The sequence below is a fragment of the Gigantopelta aegis genome, chromosome 9, assembly GCF_016097555.1.
Source record: "Gigantopelta aegis isolate Gae_Host chromosome 9, Gae_host_genome, whole genome shotgun sequence".
Taxonomy (NCBI): Eukaryota; Metazoa; Mollusca; class Gastropoda; order Neomphalida; family Peltospiridae; genus Gigantopelta; species Gigantopelta aegis.
In genome coordinates this window covers 55802205-55822719 of record NC_054707.1, presented here as the reverse complement: position 1 = coordinate 55822719, position 20515 = coordinate 55802205, and the positions used below count along the sequence as shown (strand labels likewise).

At 34.5% G+C, this 20515-nt stretch overlaps 1 protein-coding gene across 1 annotated transcript; it reads right to left on the bottom strand.

Moving 5' to 3' along the window:
- Positions 1 to 3241: 3241 nt before the first annotated feature.
- On the bottom strand, positions 3242 to 20392 carry LOC121381014 (dnaJ homolog subfamily C member 25 homolog). Its single transcript, XM_041510090.1, has 11 exons — positions 20284 to 20392; positions 11936 to 11964; positions 11367 to 11432; positions 10831 to 10884; positions 9998 to 10052; positions 9410 to 9516; positions 8613 to 8744; positions 7022 to 7086; positions 5952 to 6147; positions 4709 to 4774; positions 3242 to 3487 (listed from the first exon to the last, which is right to left on the bottom strand). The coding sequence occupies exons 1-11, from the start codon at positions 20390 to 20392 to the stop codon at positions 3365 to 3367; spliced, it is 1002 nt and encodes a 333-aa protein (XP_041366024.1). The 3' UTR covers positions 3242 to 3364.
- Between the last annotated feature and the right edge of the window lie 123 nt (positions 20393 to 20515).

Sequence of the window (20515 nt, the reverse complement as noted above, 5' to 3'; positions counted from 1 at the left end):
GTTTCAGGTTAACTTATAAATAAATCACTGAGCATTTAATTTCAGTAATGCTAATTTCATTGGCCTCTGCTTCATCAATGAGGAGTAGCCTATACAAGTGAAATCGCTACGAGATACCAAAAAGCTCATTGTTCTTTCCAAGAGGTATGTAGGAAAGTAACATATTTGGGGTAGTGAATATAAGTTAACATATCAAATTAAGATTCAAGCAAAGTGTCCTGGGCACACACCTCAACTTTGGACTGTATGTCGAGATTATATGATTTGTAACAGAGAAGTTGGTGTTGTGGCCACTGTTAAAAGTTTGTTTTTGTTTAACAACACCACTGGAGCACATTCATTTAGTAATCTTCAGCTATTGGATATCAAACATTTGGTAATTTTTAAATATAGTCTTAGAGAAGAAACCCGCTACATATTTCCATTAGTAGCAAGGGATCTTTTATATTTGTGGCCACTGAGATGTGAACTCAATGTGAGTTGGATCTAGTACTGCAGTACAACAGAGCACCAACCGGCACTAAGGCCAGTGACAAGACATTGTGGCACTATCGTTATGGCTTCATACATAATAAATAAAACATATCTAACCAGACTTTCTTAATGCTCTGTTTGACTGATGATAAAATTTCATCTTTTAAGACTAGAACATACCATTTGTGGGTGTGTTTTTGTTTGTGGAGAAATAAGAACGTTCCAACATGTAAACAAACATCTACACAATACTAAACTGACAATCATTTTAAAAGAAGTAACTAATAATAATTTTCAAAAGCTGACATCACTTTGCATATCCTTTACTCATTGTACTTCCAATTTTTAAATGTTTAAAACCTTCCAATGTCAAATTGTTGTTGACAAAACTGAAACATTCTTGCAAATTTGTTAACAAGTACAATATGATGATAAAAAAAAATTAGTGTCATACTTATTTCAAAATACAGTATTCAAGTTTTAATTCCAAATGTTCTCAGAAATAGTCAACACACATAATTTAACATACTTTTTAACAAACAAAAATTAAGTGCAGATTGCCATTATCACAAAGCTTTAACACAAACCTAGTCGTTGTCATAAAAAAATTACTGAATGAATATTCACGAGACAATGTTAATTAAGTAATGAACAGAAGGTTAACGCAATGAATATTCATGAGACAATGTTAATTAATTAATGAACAGAAGGTCAATGCAATCCATTCACTCACAGACTCGACTGACTCGTTCTGTAATCTTGTTTCTATACATCAGCATCAATTCAAGTGTTCAGATAAAACAATCCTGTTCACTGAACTCGTCAGCTTTAAAGACACGGACTCAAAGTTAGGTAGTATTTTCAATCACTAGATGTAACCTGTACTTTGCATGTGGAAGTTTAGATAGTGTTTGGTGGCCTTCCCCTCAAAAATACGACCACCGTTTAGAAAGTCAGCCCTCATTAGCTGAGTCTATATACACGGCCACCATGATCACAAAGATGGCAGTGTCCATGGAGGTCGTATGGAATTCATCTTTGTAAGAAGTATTTAGCACATTGTATGTACAGTAGTCGACCTGGACATGAGCGTAAAAAGATCCTTGCGAGGTGTGGCATCGAGTAAGTATAAAGCTGGCAGTCAGCAGAGCAGATGGATAGAGGAGAAGCAGTCAAAAGGATCGGAACCTGTTAAAAAGGCCTTGCAAATTATATTATGGATTGCAGCTTTTCAACCATTAACTTACATATCACTTACAACTGCTTGCTAAAATTATCAGTTTTGATAAATTTGCGTCAGTGACTTTAAGCAACTTGCATATGTGGTTCAGAGATGTGTACTACCCCTTTGAATCTGGTGCTGAGCACAAAATGCCCCCTGCATTCCATTCCCTGACCTCACAGTGCCATTTTCCTCCCATCCCTAGCCATGCAAGACAGACCCATTCCATGACATCAGCCCATGTGGAATAAATCTGCGGAATTAAATTGCATGGACTATGACGTCATTGAATTTAACAGAGGGAGTATTACGGCGCTGGTAATATATGACATCATATCAATGCCAGTTGGGTAGTTTTTAATCAATATTTTGTTATTAAAACCTTCATTATAAAAGCTATCTTGTTAATTTGTAGTGTTAAATTATATTTAACACATGAAACAGATGCAGCAAATATGATAGTGTAGTTTATTTATGATAAAATCGGTCAAATAAAGAAGTTACTTTTTCAGCCATCTTTCTTTGTTCGTGTAAAATAATGGGTTTATTTATCGAATAGATGGGAGAAAAAGACTCCATCATAAGCGGTCATGTGGGATAGAAAAAGTACACCCTCGGTGGTGGAAAATTCGACCGTAAGACTCGGCAAGCCTTGTCCCAGGTCGAAATTTCCACCACCTCAAGTGTACTTTTTCTATCCCACATGACCACATATGTTGGCGTCTATTAATCTTCAGCATTGGAACTAAAGTAATAAGAATTTCTTAATACATGATCAAATCTGTCTGAAAAAGTAACCCATGGTAACAGTAAAACGCAGAACGGTTTTAGAGTTTTTCTCTTTTCACGAATACTGAACATGACCTCTCACTTACTGCACCCCTCCCACAATCCGTCCTGGACAGACAGCCCAGACAATTGAGGTGTATGACCAGGACAGTATGCTTGAACTCTAATAGAATATATGTATGGAAATGAAACTAAAATAAAATTACCATTTCCTTCCATCTCTTTCACTACCATAGTCTGGACATGTTTTTTGTTTTTTCCTCTTTAATCTAAGTTTTAGGCTTTAGGTTTCGACTGAGATTCAGCGGTGGAATGCATACAGTGAGGAGCCGGGTCACAGTACAGACATATACTGGCCTTGATGTGCAGTGAACTTATATGTACACGCATTTGTAAACAAGTGCCATTAATAAGTGCATGTTATATAGGTTTGACCATCAACAAAAAATCAAATTGAATTTCAATGCAAACCCAGGGCTAGCTCTGGGTGAAGAGAAAATTTTGCTAAATTATCTGTCAAACTTAAAAAAACTATTTTTCATAAAATATCAATTATTAATTGAAATTATTTTCAAAATAAAAATAAAAACATGCAATTTGTGAATTTGGTGAGTGTTAGAGCTAGCCCTGGAACCCAGGTATTCTACAAAGATTGTATGTCTTTAAAATTTGTACTTACTATTTACTACAGATATACAGAAGCTGTTGCCACTGTCAATATGCCAGCTCATTCTTATGGGTTGTCAATAAAATGACTCGGAATTACACTTTTCTTTCTCCACAACCTGATATACATGCCTGCACCAGTCAAACAAAAACAAAAATACAACATTCATAAAAATCCCAGCACCACTGTGAATAATATAGATTTCGTCGTGTTCATTCGGGCCCAAATGTCATCTGTCCTGCACCACCCTTTTTCATGTACCGTCGATAGCTCTTGTACCGCGCACTTTCGGCCAGCTTGCTCTTTCTTTCCTCCTCCTGTTTCAAGAACCACACCTACAGGGAAAGCAACAAAGCAAATTTGATCAGTCGGCACTTTAGACTGCATCAAAGTCGAGGAGATAACCTTTGTGACCAAAATACAGATGTCCAAATTAACTACAAACATGCTGACCTCAAAATATTTCACCTCAAAACCACTAAAATATTAAGTTTAATTACATTAAATAACTTGAAATGCATTTCTGAATATTGACAACTCTCCAGCAGCTGTTAATGACAGTACTGAACCAAAGCGACCTTCCTGTGCTCACAAAAGGCAAAAGTCTGTGTTGTGCCCAAATTACTGGGACCTAAAACCCTGTCGGTGCTTTTACAGGGTGAGAGATTATAGACTAAATTATATGTTACATGCAAAACAACTGTTAGAAGTTAAACTATCATGTCAGACTCTTTCAACATGCTTGTTCACAGTGAATAGTCATAAAGCACTTTTGTTGACAACATAGGTCATGTCCAATGTCTGTGTCTTGCATGGAATAATATGGTATTGGAGGTGGGGGTGGGGATTTGGAGTGAGAAGAGAGCAAGTTGGTGCAGTATAAGCAAACATATATGGAGACTGATGGTATAGCACTTTTAAAAATAGATTTAGGGAGAAAAAACCCCAAAATGATTTACAACCAAAATCAAGATATCTTGTGCACAAGTTAAATAGTGCTAGCTCTTTTTCCAGGCTATTTTATAGTTTTTATAACTTAGTGAATGTTTAATGTACTGTCCCAAACATTACTAAATATCTGCCTAAACTTAACACATCTATTTTTATTATTTTGTCATGGCTAGCCAACTGTTAATTTTTATACCAAGTGGCTACAACATTTACTCTTTGGCTAATAAAATATTCCTTAAATTAACCACATTTTAATAATTTTCAACAAAATACTCTACATATAAAAGAATTAGCTAAACCAAATTGTCTTCCAGTGTGAGATCTGTATATGAATATCAAAATTCTACGACTTTCCTCAATTAAAAATTGACATTTGCAAATTCCACGACTTTCCTATTTCCATGACCCGTACGAACCCTTTTTCAAAACTGGTGATGAGAGAATATCACACTTAAAGTAGTTTTCATTTAGAGACTATAAATATCAACAACACAAAATGATAAAGACTTAAAAGTGTGCATGCTATGATTAGAATGATTTGTCAAATAATTTTAAAATTATAAATTTTCCAAAAAAATATTAAAGAAATATTTTTTAAAAAGTACCTGAAAATTGTCTTTTATCCATAATTCTTGTGCTAAAAATTTTTCTTTTTCATAATCCTCTATTGCCTAAAAATAAAGAGCAAACAATTAAAGTTAATAAATCCATGCAATAGTTCACTGAGCATATGTTAATAAAAAGAAGGAAATAAAGTGTACTTGTTTACCACACAAACAGAATATACAGTATGATTAGTACGATTATTACTTACCAAATGTCTGTTAACATGTCACTTTCCTATTCATCCAAATCATCCAACAGAACAAAATTATCTGATCTTGGTTTTTTTTTAGCACAGAGGTTAATTTAGTGACAGTTAAAGTTTGTTTTGTTTAACAACACCACTAGATCAAATTTATTTATTAATCATTGGCTATTGGATGTCACATATTTGGTAATTTTGACATATAGTCTTAGAGGATATGTTAGATTTTTCCATTAGCAGCAAGGGATCTCTTATATGCACTTCCTCCACAGGCAGGGCAGCATATACCACAGCCTTTGATGTACCAGTCGTGGAGGACTGGCTGGGATGAGAAAATCACCAGACAATGGGGCCACTGACAGGGTGCGATCTGTTGACCCAAGTACCTCAAGCGAGCACCCACTGGGCTATTTCTCGTTCCAGCCAGTGCATCACAGCTGGTATATCAAAGGCTGTGGTACTACTATGTGCTATATTGTCTGCAGGATAGTGCATATAAAAGATCCCTTGCTACTAATGGAAAAGTGTAGTGGGTTTCCTCTCTAATTAAGACTATGTGTCAAACTGACAATATGTTTGACATCCAATAGCTGATGAATAATAAATCAATGTGCTCTAGTGGTGTCGTTAAACAAAACAAACTTTAACTTTTAACTTCTGACTGAGCTACATCCACGCACTTGGGTAGTGAGAGAGATGCCTGTGTAATGTTCTTACACACAAACACTGAGATAATAAAACTAATTCTGGGTGGTAGCCGGTACTGGGATGTGAACCCCACACCTACCTATCCTCAAGACTGATGGCTTAATACAACCGCTACACAAGTAATGAAGCTGGTCAAGAGTTACTGTACCAGCCTTTTTATTTTTAACTGGCTACTGGTCAAATTTACACCAACTACTGTTAATTTGGCTCATTACTTTTCAAGCATTTTAAAATATAAATTTAGTAAACACAATTTCAGATAAGGAGACATGCTGTCTACTTTTGCTCTTAGCCTTGAACCTGTTCTTGATATGAAAATGCTGTATACTCACATCCCACTGAGATTTATTGGCTTTCATATATTTCTTAATAAGATATAGTTTTTCTTCCTCTCCGTATTCCTCCCGTATAATGTAGAACTTCCAGATCCACCTGAACCACCAGTAAATGTACATCACTATATAGTAGGGCAGTAACACGAGCTGGATCCATAACACGTCTGTGTAACTTGGCTTACTGTAACCTCCCCTGAAAGACAGAAATAACAAGTGACATTACCTCATTAAAACATCCATATAACCTGGTTTGCTTATAACATCCACAGAAAGAAAGAAAATCATCAATAAAACATCTGACATGTAACTTGGCTTGCTGAAACCTTCCCTTGAAGAAAGAACATCACCAATAAAACATCTGACATGTAACTTGGCTTGCTGAAACCTTCCCTTAAAGAAAGAACATCATCAATAAAACATCTGACATGTAACTTGGCTTGCTGAAACCTTCCCTCGAAGAAAGAACATCATGAATAACACATCTGACATGTAACTTGGCTTGCTGAAACTTTCCCTCGAAGAAAGAACATCATGAATAACACATCTGACATGTAACTTGGCTTGCTGAAACCTTCCCTTGAAGAAATAACATCATGAACAGTAATTCTGACATCAGAGTCTTAGAGAGGAAACCTGCTAACATTTTCCATTAGTAGCAAGGGATCTCTTATATTCACCATTCCACAGACAGGATAGCTAATATACCTCGGCCTTTGATATACCAGTCAGGGTGCACTGGCTGGAGTGAGAACTAGCCCAATGGGCCCATTGACGGGAATCGAACCTAGCAATCAACTGCACATCAGGCGAGCACTTTACCATTGGGCTACGTCCCACCATTAACCACCACCAACAATTCCACATATCGTGGCATAATTCACTCCAGAAACTCAAAATTGTTGTTCCCCTGGGCATAAACAATGAATTCCCAAATACATCCTTGGCCAAAGAAAGAAAAATACTCAGAAAAATTTACATTTTCCGACTGAATCCCAGGCAATATGGTTTCTATGGGGTTTTTTTTAATATATTAAATGAGATCAGCAAAAGTTAGTAAAAGATATTACCGTATATCCAAATTCTCTTCAATTATTTTACGTATTACGGCTTCCTCTTCTTCACGTATTTCTGCCTGCATGAGAATGTTGAATAAAAACATTTTTATTGCATCATTTTACACACAATGGAGCATTAGTCATGCAATAAAGAAAGAAATGTTTTATTTAACGACGCACTCAACACATTTTATTACGGTTATATGGCGTCAGACATATGGTTAAGGACCACACAGATTTTGAGAGGAAACCCGCTGTCGCCACTACATGGGCTACTCTTCCGATTAGCAGCAAGGGATTTTTTATTTGCGCTTCCCACAGGCAGGATAGCACAAACCATGGCCTTTGTTGAACCAGTTATGGATCACTGGTCGGTGCAAGTGGTTTACACCTACCCATTGAGCCTTGCGGAGCACTCACTCAGGGTTTGGAGTCGGTATCTGGATTAAAAATCCCATGCCTCAACTGGGATTCGAACCCAGTACCTACCAGCCTGTAGACCGATGGCCTGCCACGACGCCACCGAGGCCGGTAGTCATGCAATAATACTTCAAGTTAAATTGTATTACTTTCTTCCTTATTAGGAAAATTAAAGAATTATTTTAATGTACATCATGACTTAGGAGATAACCATATGGAGATTTTAGATCTGCAGGTGTTATTGTCTATTTGATCCCGCAAATGTTATTTTTGACAGAAGGCGTTATCTCCATTGTAAACTGAATTGTTTTTCTACAGGACCGACTGTATATTTGGTATTTCTTGAAAAAAATACCTGGCTACAATCTAACTGTAGATCCTTGAATAGTCAACTTTGCCTGTTCCAATTGCTAATGACGTCATCTTTAATGATGTCATTAGCTTTCCGGGTGTTATTGTCTATTTGATCCCGGAAAAATAATGTAATTAACCAATCACAATAGAGAACACACTCACCGTCAGTTTACAATTGCTAATTAAAACACACACACAGTAAATTTTGACAAGCACGTGACTTTTAGATCTTTAGAAATAGTCAATGCAACACATTTTGGTTACCTTTTTGATAATTTTATTGTTAAACTAAAAAAAAGAAAACAAAGGAAAGACACACACAATAATTGTTGTTTACTAAATAATAAGGATATTGCAATTTAAAAAATCAAAATTGCAAACTTTCATAATTACTAAGACAAGTAATATACTGGGAGGGCTAGAGCTGGGTGGTATTGAAATTTAAGGTTTGATATTGGTCTTTTTGGGCCTGTATTTTGGTATATTCATATTTTTATGTCCATTCTGAGGACAAATTATGTCCATCTGCTCTTCTTTTAAGCCATTTTGCATTCATCAGATATATTGTTAGTGCTTTACCAAATGGCAGGAAAATATTGTTAAATATCGAAAATCTGGTATTTTGAGATTTACTCGGTATTGACATGATACCAATACTGGACAGTATACCGCCCAGCTCTAAGGACTTGTAAAACCTACTGGCCACTCAGCTAAAATCCATAATTTAAACCACTGTTTACACTTAGTCTTATGTTTAAACTGTACTAATTGTGAATTGTAAGCATGAAAACTAAATGACTATAAAAACAGAATGAGAAACGATTACCACCTTACTTCTCTTATCTTTCTTCTTATTCAACATTCCTTCACGTTTGGCAATATCCATAGCCTTCGATCGATATTTTGTCTCCTTGCACAGGTAATCAATAGCTGACTTATAATTGTTCCAAGCACCTAAATACTGTTAAAAGAAAGAGAAAAAAATATATATGAATACAAATTGATGACAAATATCTGACATACAATAATAATAAAAGGTTCACTTGGTTTTTATGGAACAAAAATCAGAAAAGTTTGGACTGGGGGGAGGGGAGGGAGATTTAAAAAAAAAAAAAAAATGAATGTTTTTATGAGACACCAGCTATTTCACGTATGTGTCCAACATGTTAACGGTAGCACCAGGAGTAGACAAATTTAATCAAATATTTTTAAAACCCCAAACACATGCTATTTTTATTATTGGCAGCAAAGTCTATGTATTTTCTTAGACAATTTTCTTAAAAACCAGTTGTGGAGCATTAAATGAAATTGGAAAACACCCAAATGGATCTGTCCAGTGAATGGGATTGATCCTATGACCCATCACACCTCAAACGAGCACTCTACAACTTAGCCACATTCTGCTCCTTTCTTCAAGAAACCCCAACATAGAGAAAGCATTTGTCCAACACAATTTGTTTTGAAATAGAAACATTCTGCAATAATTAGGAATCTTAAGATACACTTCATCACAAGTGGTCTAGGCATCACTGAAATAAAACACACATAAGTTTTAAAAAAATATATATTTAATGATATAAATTTAATATTTCTTTTTAGTAATTAGTTACTAAATATTAGACAAACCTGTAGAATGGAAATGATTGTGATAGTGACTCCAATAACGACTCTAATGTCAACCTTTGGAGCCACACGACGACGATAGTATTGGAAGTATATAGAATAATATTCATCTGAAATCAAAAATAAAATTAATACATCATCATGACTATCTAAACACATCTGAGGTTGTTTTTTTCCTTGCTTAAACAACAGACTGATAAGTAGATGTTACAGATGATAAAGTGGTTGTTTTATGATTTTAAAAAATAGTTTACACATAACAATAGTACACATTTAAAAAAAAAAAATCATTTACCGTAAACTGAACATTAAACTGAAGTTATTGAGGAAAAATATTTTAAAATCTATGGATGCTGGAAAGGAGTATATGGTACATGCAACATTAGAAAAATCTAACATCAGTGAAGCTACTGGAAACATTCTAGAGGTAGTATGTGCTATCCTGTCTGTGGGATAGTGCATATAAAAGATCCCTTGCTACTCATGAAAAAATGTAACAGGTATCCTCTCTAAGACTATATGTCAAAATTACCAAATGTCTGATATTCAATAGCCGATGATTAATAAATTAAATCAAAATGCTCTATTTACCAGGATTGTCCAGCATGTAGTTGTAGTCATCTCTCTGTTCCTCATCACGTAAAATCTACAACAAAACAACAGAAAACCATAGTGCTGGAGCAAAGCCTCAAATTCATGCAAAAACAAGAAATTCGAGCAAAATGTGCTAACCTGATACCTTTTAACCATTAATTGCCATCATTCTACCTTCAAAATTAGTTGTAATCTATATAAAAATGTGTAGTGATTCAATAACAATCCTATATATATGTTTGGGAGTAATGCTAATATCAATAAATGTTGGTATCCAGATTTGCCTAAGCATAAAACTAATGAAGCCCTCAATACCAACTACCATACAACTGTATAATGTTACATATCTTTCTAAATTATATTACATTTTTGAAGTGTTCAATAATTAAAATTAGTAGCAATTTTTCAACTATGTTTGCTTCCAAATTTCCAGGATTTCAATGACTTGACAAACCTTTTGACAAAATTAATTACTATCATTACTGTAATCTCTAATCGTAAAGTTAACCCATTTTCTTTCTGGGGGAGGCCCCCATACCCCGTTGACTTTGGTCGCATTAAATTCCATAGCGCCATACTCACCAAATTTCTTTCTGGCACACTGCTGTGACGATACAGCACACAAAATGGATGCATGTCAAAATGCATAAAACAGTCGCAAAAGTCTGTCTCATAAAACTGTGTTGACACTCCCAATTAATTATTGATAACCAATTAAAAATTAGAAGCATACATATAGGCCTACAGATAATACCAGTAATTATGCTAATAAGGAAGAAAAAACATAGTTAACACTGAATTAAGTGTAAAATATTAAATGTTAGTATTACCTCGTATGCATTGGCAATCTTTTGAAACATGGTGGAGGCAGCTTCTTTTGCTTCCTGCAAATAAATTGAAGATTAAATGTACACAAATAATCAGTTCAATATTAACTGTACTTAACAAGCATTCTGAGAGTACTGCTAAAGCAATACATGTCCCGTACCGGTCCCATCAAATTTTCCTATCTCCTATGTTCAAGGGCCATAACTCTGTGAAAAATGGGAAAATCAAAATGAAAGTTAAACTTGATCTGTACCAGTACATGATAAAGATATTAAAAAAATTCAGCTCAATAGCTCGAGGAATAGTGAACAAAAACATCTGAAAAACTGTATGTGGGACAGACTGACACTGACAGAATGACGGAGATGAAACTTTGGTTGGACTGGTTGGCAACTAAAACAGAAAAAATTTAATGTGGAAATTCTATTTTTAAAGGTTAGTATCACAGTGCACTTTATGGAAATGTCCTGATTTCATGAACAAATAAAATAGTCTAATAATAATAATAATGATAATAATTTAGTTTGTCACCACTTACCTCCGTCTTGTGCATATCTGGATGCCATTTTCTTGCCAATTTCCGATATGCCTTAACAACTTCAGTCTGAAACAAAATAGACATGAATACCTATCAATATGAATGTACAATTCTACACATATTTTAAAAAGATCTAAACATGAACAATTATTTTATTAGCTCTAGAGATCTGGAATTTTAATTTTAATGTTCTTAAATTATACAGTGTAGATAGTGTGTAACAATTTAAAGAAAGATAACCAAATGGCATTAGAGCCAACCATGATATGCACCCCAAAATTATCATATAAATAGCACATCTGCAATTTAATCAAATAAAAAATGATTTTGGAAAACATACAATAACAATGATATGACCTCAAGTGGAGACTTTTCCAAATTATTTTTTTCTCCTGCAAAAAATATTCTTAGTAACAAAAAACAATAATGATAGCATCAAGCAAATGTTATTTAAGTGTATTCAGGTAGCGTGAGTTGTCATATCCCTATCAACAGTATGTTTGGAACATGGACATAGAAATATATATATGTGCACATTGTGTACTTAAATTATTAATTAAATGCCTTACCCGTGATGAGTCCCTTGTTACATCCAAAACTGAAAACAAAATAAATAAAAATTTCATTATTAGCAAAATTACAAATTAAAAATGTAACAGAAAAGATACAAACACATGTATATACCTAGTGGTGACACGGCACAATATTTCTCATGGAGACCATCGGGTTGTGTGTTAGTTACACAAATTGAAATTTGTACAAATTGCCAATCGGTTATGTGGTGACTCATTTCATTCTAAAATTAAAAATTACAAACTCAGAATTATCAGAATTTTTCTTTCCATACGTGTATGAGATGGGTGTGTGTGTGTCATTTGCCCTAACACACACACACACACACACACACACACACACATACCCGGGATGGAACAAATCCTCAAATGTATTTTCATCATTCTAAGTAACTTAGACTGCAAGAAACATAAAATCTAAAATAATTCATTCAACCAATAACAATAATTTAGTGCTCGCTGTAAATAACTCAAATACATGATATTTGCAATCTATTTCTAATGTTCGATTAGTTAATAAGACCACCCTGCTAAAAAGACCATATTTATAAAAAAACAAGAAGAAAGAAATGTTTTATTTAACGACGCAGTCAACACATTTTATATGGCATCAGACATATGGTTAAGGACCACACAGATTTTGAGAGGAAACCCGCTGTCGCCACTCTTTCCGATTAGCAGCAAGGGATCTTTTATTCGTGCTTCCCACAGGCAGGATAGCACAAACCATGGCCTTTGTTGAACCAGTTATGGATCACTGGTCGGTGCATGTGGTTTACACCTACCCATTGAGCCATATTTATTAAGTGCCATGGTGGTCTTAATAGTGGGGTTTCACTGTGTTTATCTTTTTGCCACTGGATAAAAATTAGAATTAAGAACTAATGTCAATATGAATTTATAAATATTGTATATTAGTCAACTGTATGAAAAAAAGCCATGTCTATTTGTCTACTGTTGAATCTGACATTTCTAATAACGATGTTGCATACATTTTATCATATATAATATGTTATATTTTCAGTGCAATCGAAGTATGATATTTTTCAGATCACATACTTTAAGAATTTGATAACTTTTCAAATTAGATAAAAATTTATTGAGGTCACGGCACTAGGTTTATTGACATTTAAGCAAACGTACTAGGGTGACACTCCATACCTGACGCATGCATTTATAGTCATCACTTAAAAACATTTCCATAGCAATTTGACACTGAAAGCTGTCCAGCGTTCAGAAAACAAAAAATGTTAAAGGTAGGGTAAACTCAAACAAAAGCCTTATGTGTTGGAAAGATGCATACCCGGACCACCAACACATACGGACACTTTAACAAATGAAAAACGCATAATTTTAAAGTTAATAAAAAAACATGATTATTCCTGCTAACTGGGGGCAGCCATTTTGTTTCATTTTTGTGACGTCTGGTGGTATAGCTTGGGGCGAAGTGACATCAGCTCAGTCCATCTTGTCTATGCACAGTGTAAACAAACTCTCTAATTTACGACAAGGCACTTCACTTTCATCAACCTGACTTGTTAAACAACATAAATGACTTGATAGTATAATAAACTATTTAACTAAATATATTTCAGGTTACATCAATAGAATGAAATGGAGTTATAGTATTTTTTGTTTTTTAATTTTAAATCCAAAGAAAAAATGCATACTATTAGGCCTATTGGTAGGGCACGTTTGAGCAAAAACAACCACTCATGATACCCAAGTGATACTTTTCTTTTCTTTGGGATGACGTACTTGGTCAGTTTTGTTATTTTAGATGGGAAAGTCTACTTAATCAAGGGTTTTACAGAATTACTTACAGTAATAAAGCAGAGCGGTTGGTAATGTCCATTACGATTTGAGGTGTATCCGTGCTGTTATCACACAACACCCTGTGATCTTCATAAAAGAGGCATGTCTTTTTAGTGTGTCTAGACACAGTGTTTGGGGACCTACCAATCAAGAACCACAGAAAGGCCACGGAAAGAAAAGACCAACTAACCAAGAAAACACTCTGATTACTGTTTCAGTATGTGGGTTAATTTATGTACGAAACATAATAGTATTAATACAGTTATTTCAACACTGTGACAATGGTGGTTTATTTTGTATTGAAAAATAATATATAATTGGTGCTGGCTTACTAGGATGGATATTACAGAACATTGCAATGCATCTGCAAAAATCAGGTATGTTTTGTTTCTTCAGTTCAAAGACTAATTCTTGACATGACACGTTAGGTATTACGTAACCACCAGCTCGCCAGAGGGCATATTCACTGGGATGGTACAAAATGGCTGCTCCCATTATATATAATAGCCATCACATTTAACCATTTTATTAATTAACTATACGATTATACTTGTTGATATTAAGCAATAATGAGCATTATATACAGTTGAATATGCATACCAGGCCAAATGCCTTAATTGTCCCCTCCTTTAAGCTCTAGTTTATTTTGATGTAAGGACACCCAAAATGACATCAATCGAGTTTGACGTCATTTCCATTCAAAAAGACACCATGACACATATGCTTACATCATTTGAATATTTAGTAATGGCGGACAGGAATTAAAAGTTGCATGTACAGTTTACAAAAACATGTTGTATTAAGCTTGAGATTATATATGATAAAGAGATCATTACCCGTGTGTGATTCGATATCGTCAATATAATATATTAGAAATTTCTGTATGTTTGTTAATTTAATATCATAGGCCTTAGAAGTGGGGGTGGGTGTACAGGGTACTGGCTTCCAACTCTGAAGATAATACATTCCCACACTCTTGCTGAAAAATTGAAGTAATATATTAACTACCCCTACCCCCATTGCTGTCTTTGATTTTGATCATCAGGTAGTATGGTTTTGTTATTGAGCCGCCCACCTTTAATTTACACCCAACGAGAACACTGCTGGGTTTTAACAGAATGCTGACATAATAAACATAAAATAATAATAATAATGACAATAATAAAATAAATAATATACAGGGCTAGAAATTCGGCTTTTTTCACAAGAATCCATGTGGATTCCCATGGAAGCAGTCTACGGGAATCCTCCGATTCTAAACATTTTCACAGAACTTTATCAACAGTGTTAGTATATATAGAATTATGTATCATATGCTACTAACTGTACAGTGCTGTCCGGTGTATTGGAGCACCTAAGCAGTCAAGAACCATTTTCTATGTGAACATTGTGAAATACTTAATAAAATGTGACTCTCACCAATGAAGTAGTGCATAATCTGAAATACACTACAAATTGTTTTATGGCTGTAGTAAATAAACATTTTAAAATGGTCTATTTATAGACCGCCCATGACCTCACTTTTAGCACATAAACGCTACACTATTATCCCAGAATTAAATTATTTTAGTACTATTTTGTTTTGTCTTGTTAAAAATATTACTATAAAAATGAACGATCACACATGACCCATCTCAAGATCAGTTTCGGAATAGTTTTCTTGAGTGGCACAGTACTACAGATGCATACATGTTCAATGTCGCTAAGATGCCTACATGGATTTAATTTTTCTCGGGTAGATTGTGCACACACATGGATCTTATTTCGCTTTTATTTTTTTATAACAATGTGACAACTGTGAACTGGAATGACTGTCAATAAACATGTAAAATTGTTGTTTTGTTTGCATTTGTCTGTGTTTTCCTTTTCAGTTTAAATAAAAATAACTGAACAAAAATAATTACATTTACGGTATACTGTTTACTATAATTTTAAAAGTTGACCAATTACTAATATATAACAAAGACTATTGCTTTTTGTTCCTGTAATCCTGATAGATTTACCAAATTTTGGTCAATTTGCCACAACTTATTTAAAATGTAGGTTTTAGTTTGGTTGTTTGTTGTTTGTTTTTTGGGGTTTTTTTAGCCCAAATATTGAGTACATAATTGGCCTCTCTTGCTGAGTTGGTGTTGTTTTTTGTCTCTGTGGAGAGAAGAAAACAAATTGATATATTAAATCTTCATGTAACTATGTATTATACTTATGTCTCTCGTATTATGTACATGTATGTGGATATCATGTTAATAAAAATGGAGAAAATATAATAATAAATAAAAATAATAATAATAATTTTTAAAATGCGGGAAAGGTGTTTTCAGACTGGTTTTAACATTCTTAATATCAATAAGGCTGACATACTTCGCGTTTATATACACGAAAACAGGTGAATGATTTATTTTGAAATTATGATCTAATTATTGATAATTCTAAAAAAAAAATTAATTGCACCCATAACAATAAATATGTTGATACTTTATTAACCATTGAAAAAGAAATTGAACTTTAATTCATTAAAAACACCGACAACATGACAACTTCCTAATCATACTTGTGCAAAATACCAAGTGCGCCAAATCACCGGACGCGCCGATACACCGGACACGGTTGTATATGGATTGATAAAAACACCAACCCTTACTATTTACTGGAAAGAATATCCAATTTGTCAGTAATAGTTTATCCAATTTTAAAGCAAAAACTAAACAAAACAAAACGACAAAAAAACAACAACAAAACACCACAATACAAACAAAAAAACAAAAACTAAGAGGGTTTTTTAGTTGTTGGTTCCATTTTTTTCTTTACAGTCAGTGTTTTTTTTGTTGTTGTTTTTTTTTTGGTGTCTTACCAGCCCCAAGTTCAGACAGCAAACGTTTCGCTAACATTCGCAAACTATTTGATTGGTTTCCAATGTGGCCATTTGGTTTACCGTGAACCGCACAAACCAGTCTGGCGGACGTTTTGGCTAAACGAAGCCCATTACTTTTCGAAGATTGCTTATTCGTAAACAGCGCATGTGATACTTTTGCCGATGTATTTTGAGCATTGATTCAATGTTTGTATGGATATTACTGAAGCACATTTCCACAACCGACAAAAAGATGTATTGATTAAAAGAACAGGTAATTCAAGGTTAGGAACATAATATCAGCGAACTAACATAGAAATGTTTGATGTATTACTAAATTTGGGAACACTTAATTACCGTATTTGACCGGAAATTAGCCCATGTCTTTGAATAAGCCCCCCTCCGTTTTGATAGCATTTAAGAAATTAGGCCCTCATTCGTAAATAAGCCCACCCCCAACTTCGTCACCTTATAAATAACATGAAACTGCAAGTTTGCTCAAAGCTCAGTTAAAAAGTCATACCTCCTGCAGATAATTAAACACAAATGTAACACAATATTTTACCACCAGTGAGATTTAGCAGTCTAACAGTAACAGTGTATAACATTGTTTCCAATTGCATGCCTGCAGTATTTCTTTGAAGTACACAAGCCCAAGTCTGAACCAAAACCAATGTCTATTTTTACCACCACACTGGGTCCGCAGGTAATGCTAATTAGGCAAATACCTTATTCTGATTGGCTAAGAACAATGACCTAGATTGACAATTTTTTGTAGTGTAAGCTGGCTGCCTGTGTCACAAACGTGTGTATACGCTATTGAGTTTGTTAATTGCTGTTGTTTTAAGTCTTCTCAGCATTAAATTTTGGATGTAAATAAACAGAACTGGTAAGTAATTGTAACATGGAAGGTGTGTTTCTGATAATTAGATACTAGTAAAAAACCCATTTTAATTAATAAACAATTATTATTTATTAATAACAAATGGAACACTAATTAATAGGTGCTACTGAACTTTTTTTGTTTTCTTCCTAGTTCATTTAATTATTATTATTTATTTTATTTTATTATTATTTTATTTTTTTCTCAACAAAACTGGCCCCTTGTCTGGGAATAAGCCCACCCCATGCTAAGCTCACAATGAGTTGTCTTGGCCCCCTGGGCTTATTTCCGGTCAAATACGGTACTGTCTATTGTTATTATTTAAGAACTGAACAAACATGTTCCTTTTGGTTCTCTTCTTTGCAATTTGGTTCACAGAAATGGGCCAACCACCACTTGGCTTCAGGCCAAAGTAGTCTCGATAAACCACTATGTTTCGAACATGCACCAATTCGAATGTATGCTATGCTTTTGAAGCCAGTTTAAACTGAAGTTTGATAACCAAACTATGTTTTATTTTATTTTATTTTATTAATTCGGTAACGTTTTACTCACCGATTATTCAATTTAATAAATTTTTGGAAATATTTCATGCAAATCCAAATAGATTCAGATGTTTTATGCTTGCGCAAATCCTGGCATGAATCGGATTCGGAGATTTGTGCAAACTTTTAGCCCAAATATATATATATTAAATAAAAATAATTGAAGAAATATAAAATAAATGATATAATAATTTTGATTTGAAAATAAAATAAATCATGATTAGCTGGATTGAAGGCAAACACATAACTGTTTTCAACCCACTACCCCACTTATTTTGGCTTGATTTGTGTTACACTGATGCTAAAAATGTAAGCGCCTTAAAAAAATCCTGGGGAAAGGCCTGGCCGCTCAAGATCGCTATATCCTGGTGCTTCATCTTCGAAATCAAACCACAACAGCAACAACCACAGTAGGTCTCTGAAAATCGCGAGAGCGATAATTTCATTTGCATGTCACTCACGTAAGTATAGTTTGCATAACCCATTATTTGTTCGTGCATTAGAATTTATAACATCATTTAGTGATTTACATGATCATGATGAAGTATGTCGATCTCGCCCCGTGTCGATCTCGCCCTGGCTTATTTTCATCTTTAGGCGAAGTTATCATACATATTAGACTTGCCAGAAGACATATATTACAACATATATTATAGTATATATCTACTGTCATTATCAGCATGTTTTTGTGCCAAAACTACAGGGTTATACCACTTATACTACTATTTTTGTGTTGGAGGGTTTGCTCTGTGACAGTTGCACCCTGTGGCAACACAGGACGTGCAACAGTGGCATGAGTCGAACCAGATATCGCCAGTTAGTAAATTCATATATATATATATATATATAACAATCAGTCAGATGTTCTTTCTACCGTTCTTATTATGTACTTAAAGTAATACTGTTAATTTCAGATGGCACCGTTGTGTGGCGTTGTGCGACTAGAAACGCACAGGTCAAGCATTGTCAAGCATCGGTTAGACAGCAGGCTGACCTGTTTGTGGCTGGTGAGCACATGCACTACCATGTACAGCAAATAGGAGGTGCAATGGTTGCGAAAATTACTGTAGACATGAAGTTGGCAGCGAAGAGTGATCCCTTCAGATCAGCAGGGAGTATCGTTGATCAGCTAGTCCAGGAACATTTAGGTCCGGCTCCCTGCCCAGCCGGCCGAAGAATCCAACTGACTTGGAATTCGAGTTGAAAATGGATTTCATCCCAGACAACTTCTTAAAAGGTCCCCAAGTCCAGCTCTACCTGCTTGTGTCCCTGCTGCACCAAGAAGCCATCCACATCAGCAACCAGGTTCGACTGGTATCAGATGGAAAGTTGAAGCGGATGCAGAAGAAGAAAAATCCTGGCGATCTCGCCCCGGCTTGCAAGTGAAATCGTCAGAAGTGTAAACTACCAATGTATTACATTTTAAAACAAGAAAATCAAAACATGACTACTGCACATGTATTTACTTAATGAAGTAAACATAAAACTGCTTGTAACTTGAATATTGTTGAGTTATAATGTACTGGCGACTTCACTAAACAGACATGCAACACGGAAGTAAATATGGCGATCTCGCCACAGCGTGTCCCAACACAAAAATAGTAGTATAAGTGGTATAACCCTGTAGTTTTGGCACAAAAACATGCTGATAATGACAGTAGATATATACTATAATATATGTTGTGATATATGTCTTCTAGCAAGTCTAATATGTATGATAACTTTGCCTAACGATGAAAATAAGTCCTGGTGAACTCGCCCGGGGCGACTTCGCCAGGGCGAGATAGACACGGGGTGAGATCGCCAGGCTCCATCATGATGGGTTACAAATGGATTAGTTGAATTTGTTTTTACACAACACATAAATGGTTTACGTAAATTTTTCAATTCTCAGATGCCTGTATAGATTCTCTGACATGTACAAAATGTTCCATGAAAATTATAAAAATGTAGCTAATTTAAACCAAATTTTATTATCCAAATATTATCTTAAACATATGGATGGGCTTAAGAATATACTGAGATAATAAAATGGTAAATACATATCTAATTAAACATTTTTAAATTTTTAAATAGTTTAAATCTGAGTGTTCCAATATGATCCTCTAGCTACAGGCCGAATATTGTTTGTACTCGAGAAAAAAGGTATAACGAAAACAGATACAGCGACAAAATGCTAGCAGCTGTGTGACACGTGTTTTCAACGATCTTATAAATAACCAACAGTATATGTCAGGCGATAAGAACTTACTTTCATAACAGTTTTCGATCCCACAATATAGACCTTCAATAAAACTATCAACACACACAGGCTCCAAAATTAATATTACAAAAACCACAATTTGCCAACAAGCCGCCATGTTGCCAACCGGTAGATTAAACTATCTAAAATCCGAAACAACATTTAATACGAAACCTTATTTATTCGAACACTACACATGAAACATATTTGCTAAAAATTATTTTTAAAATAAATATTTCAT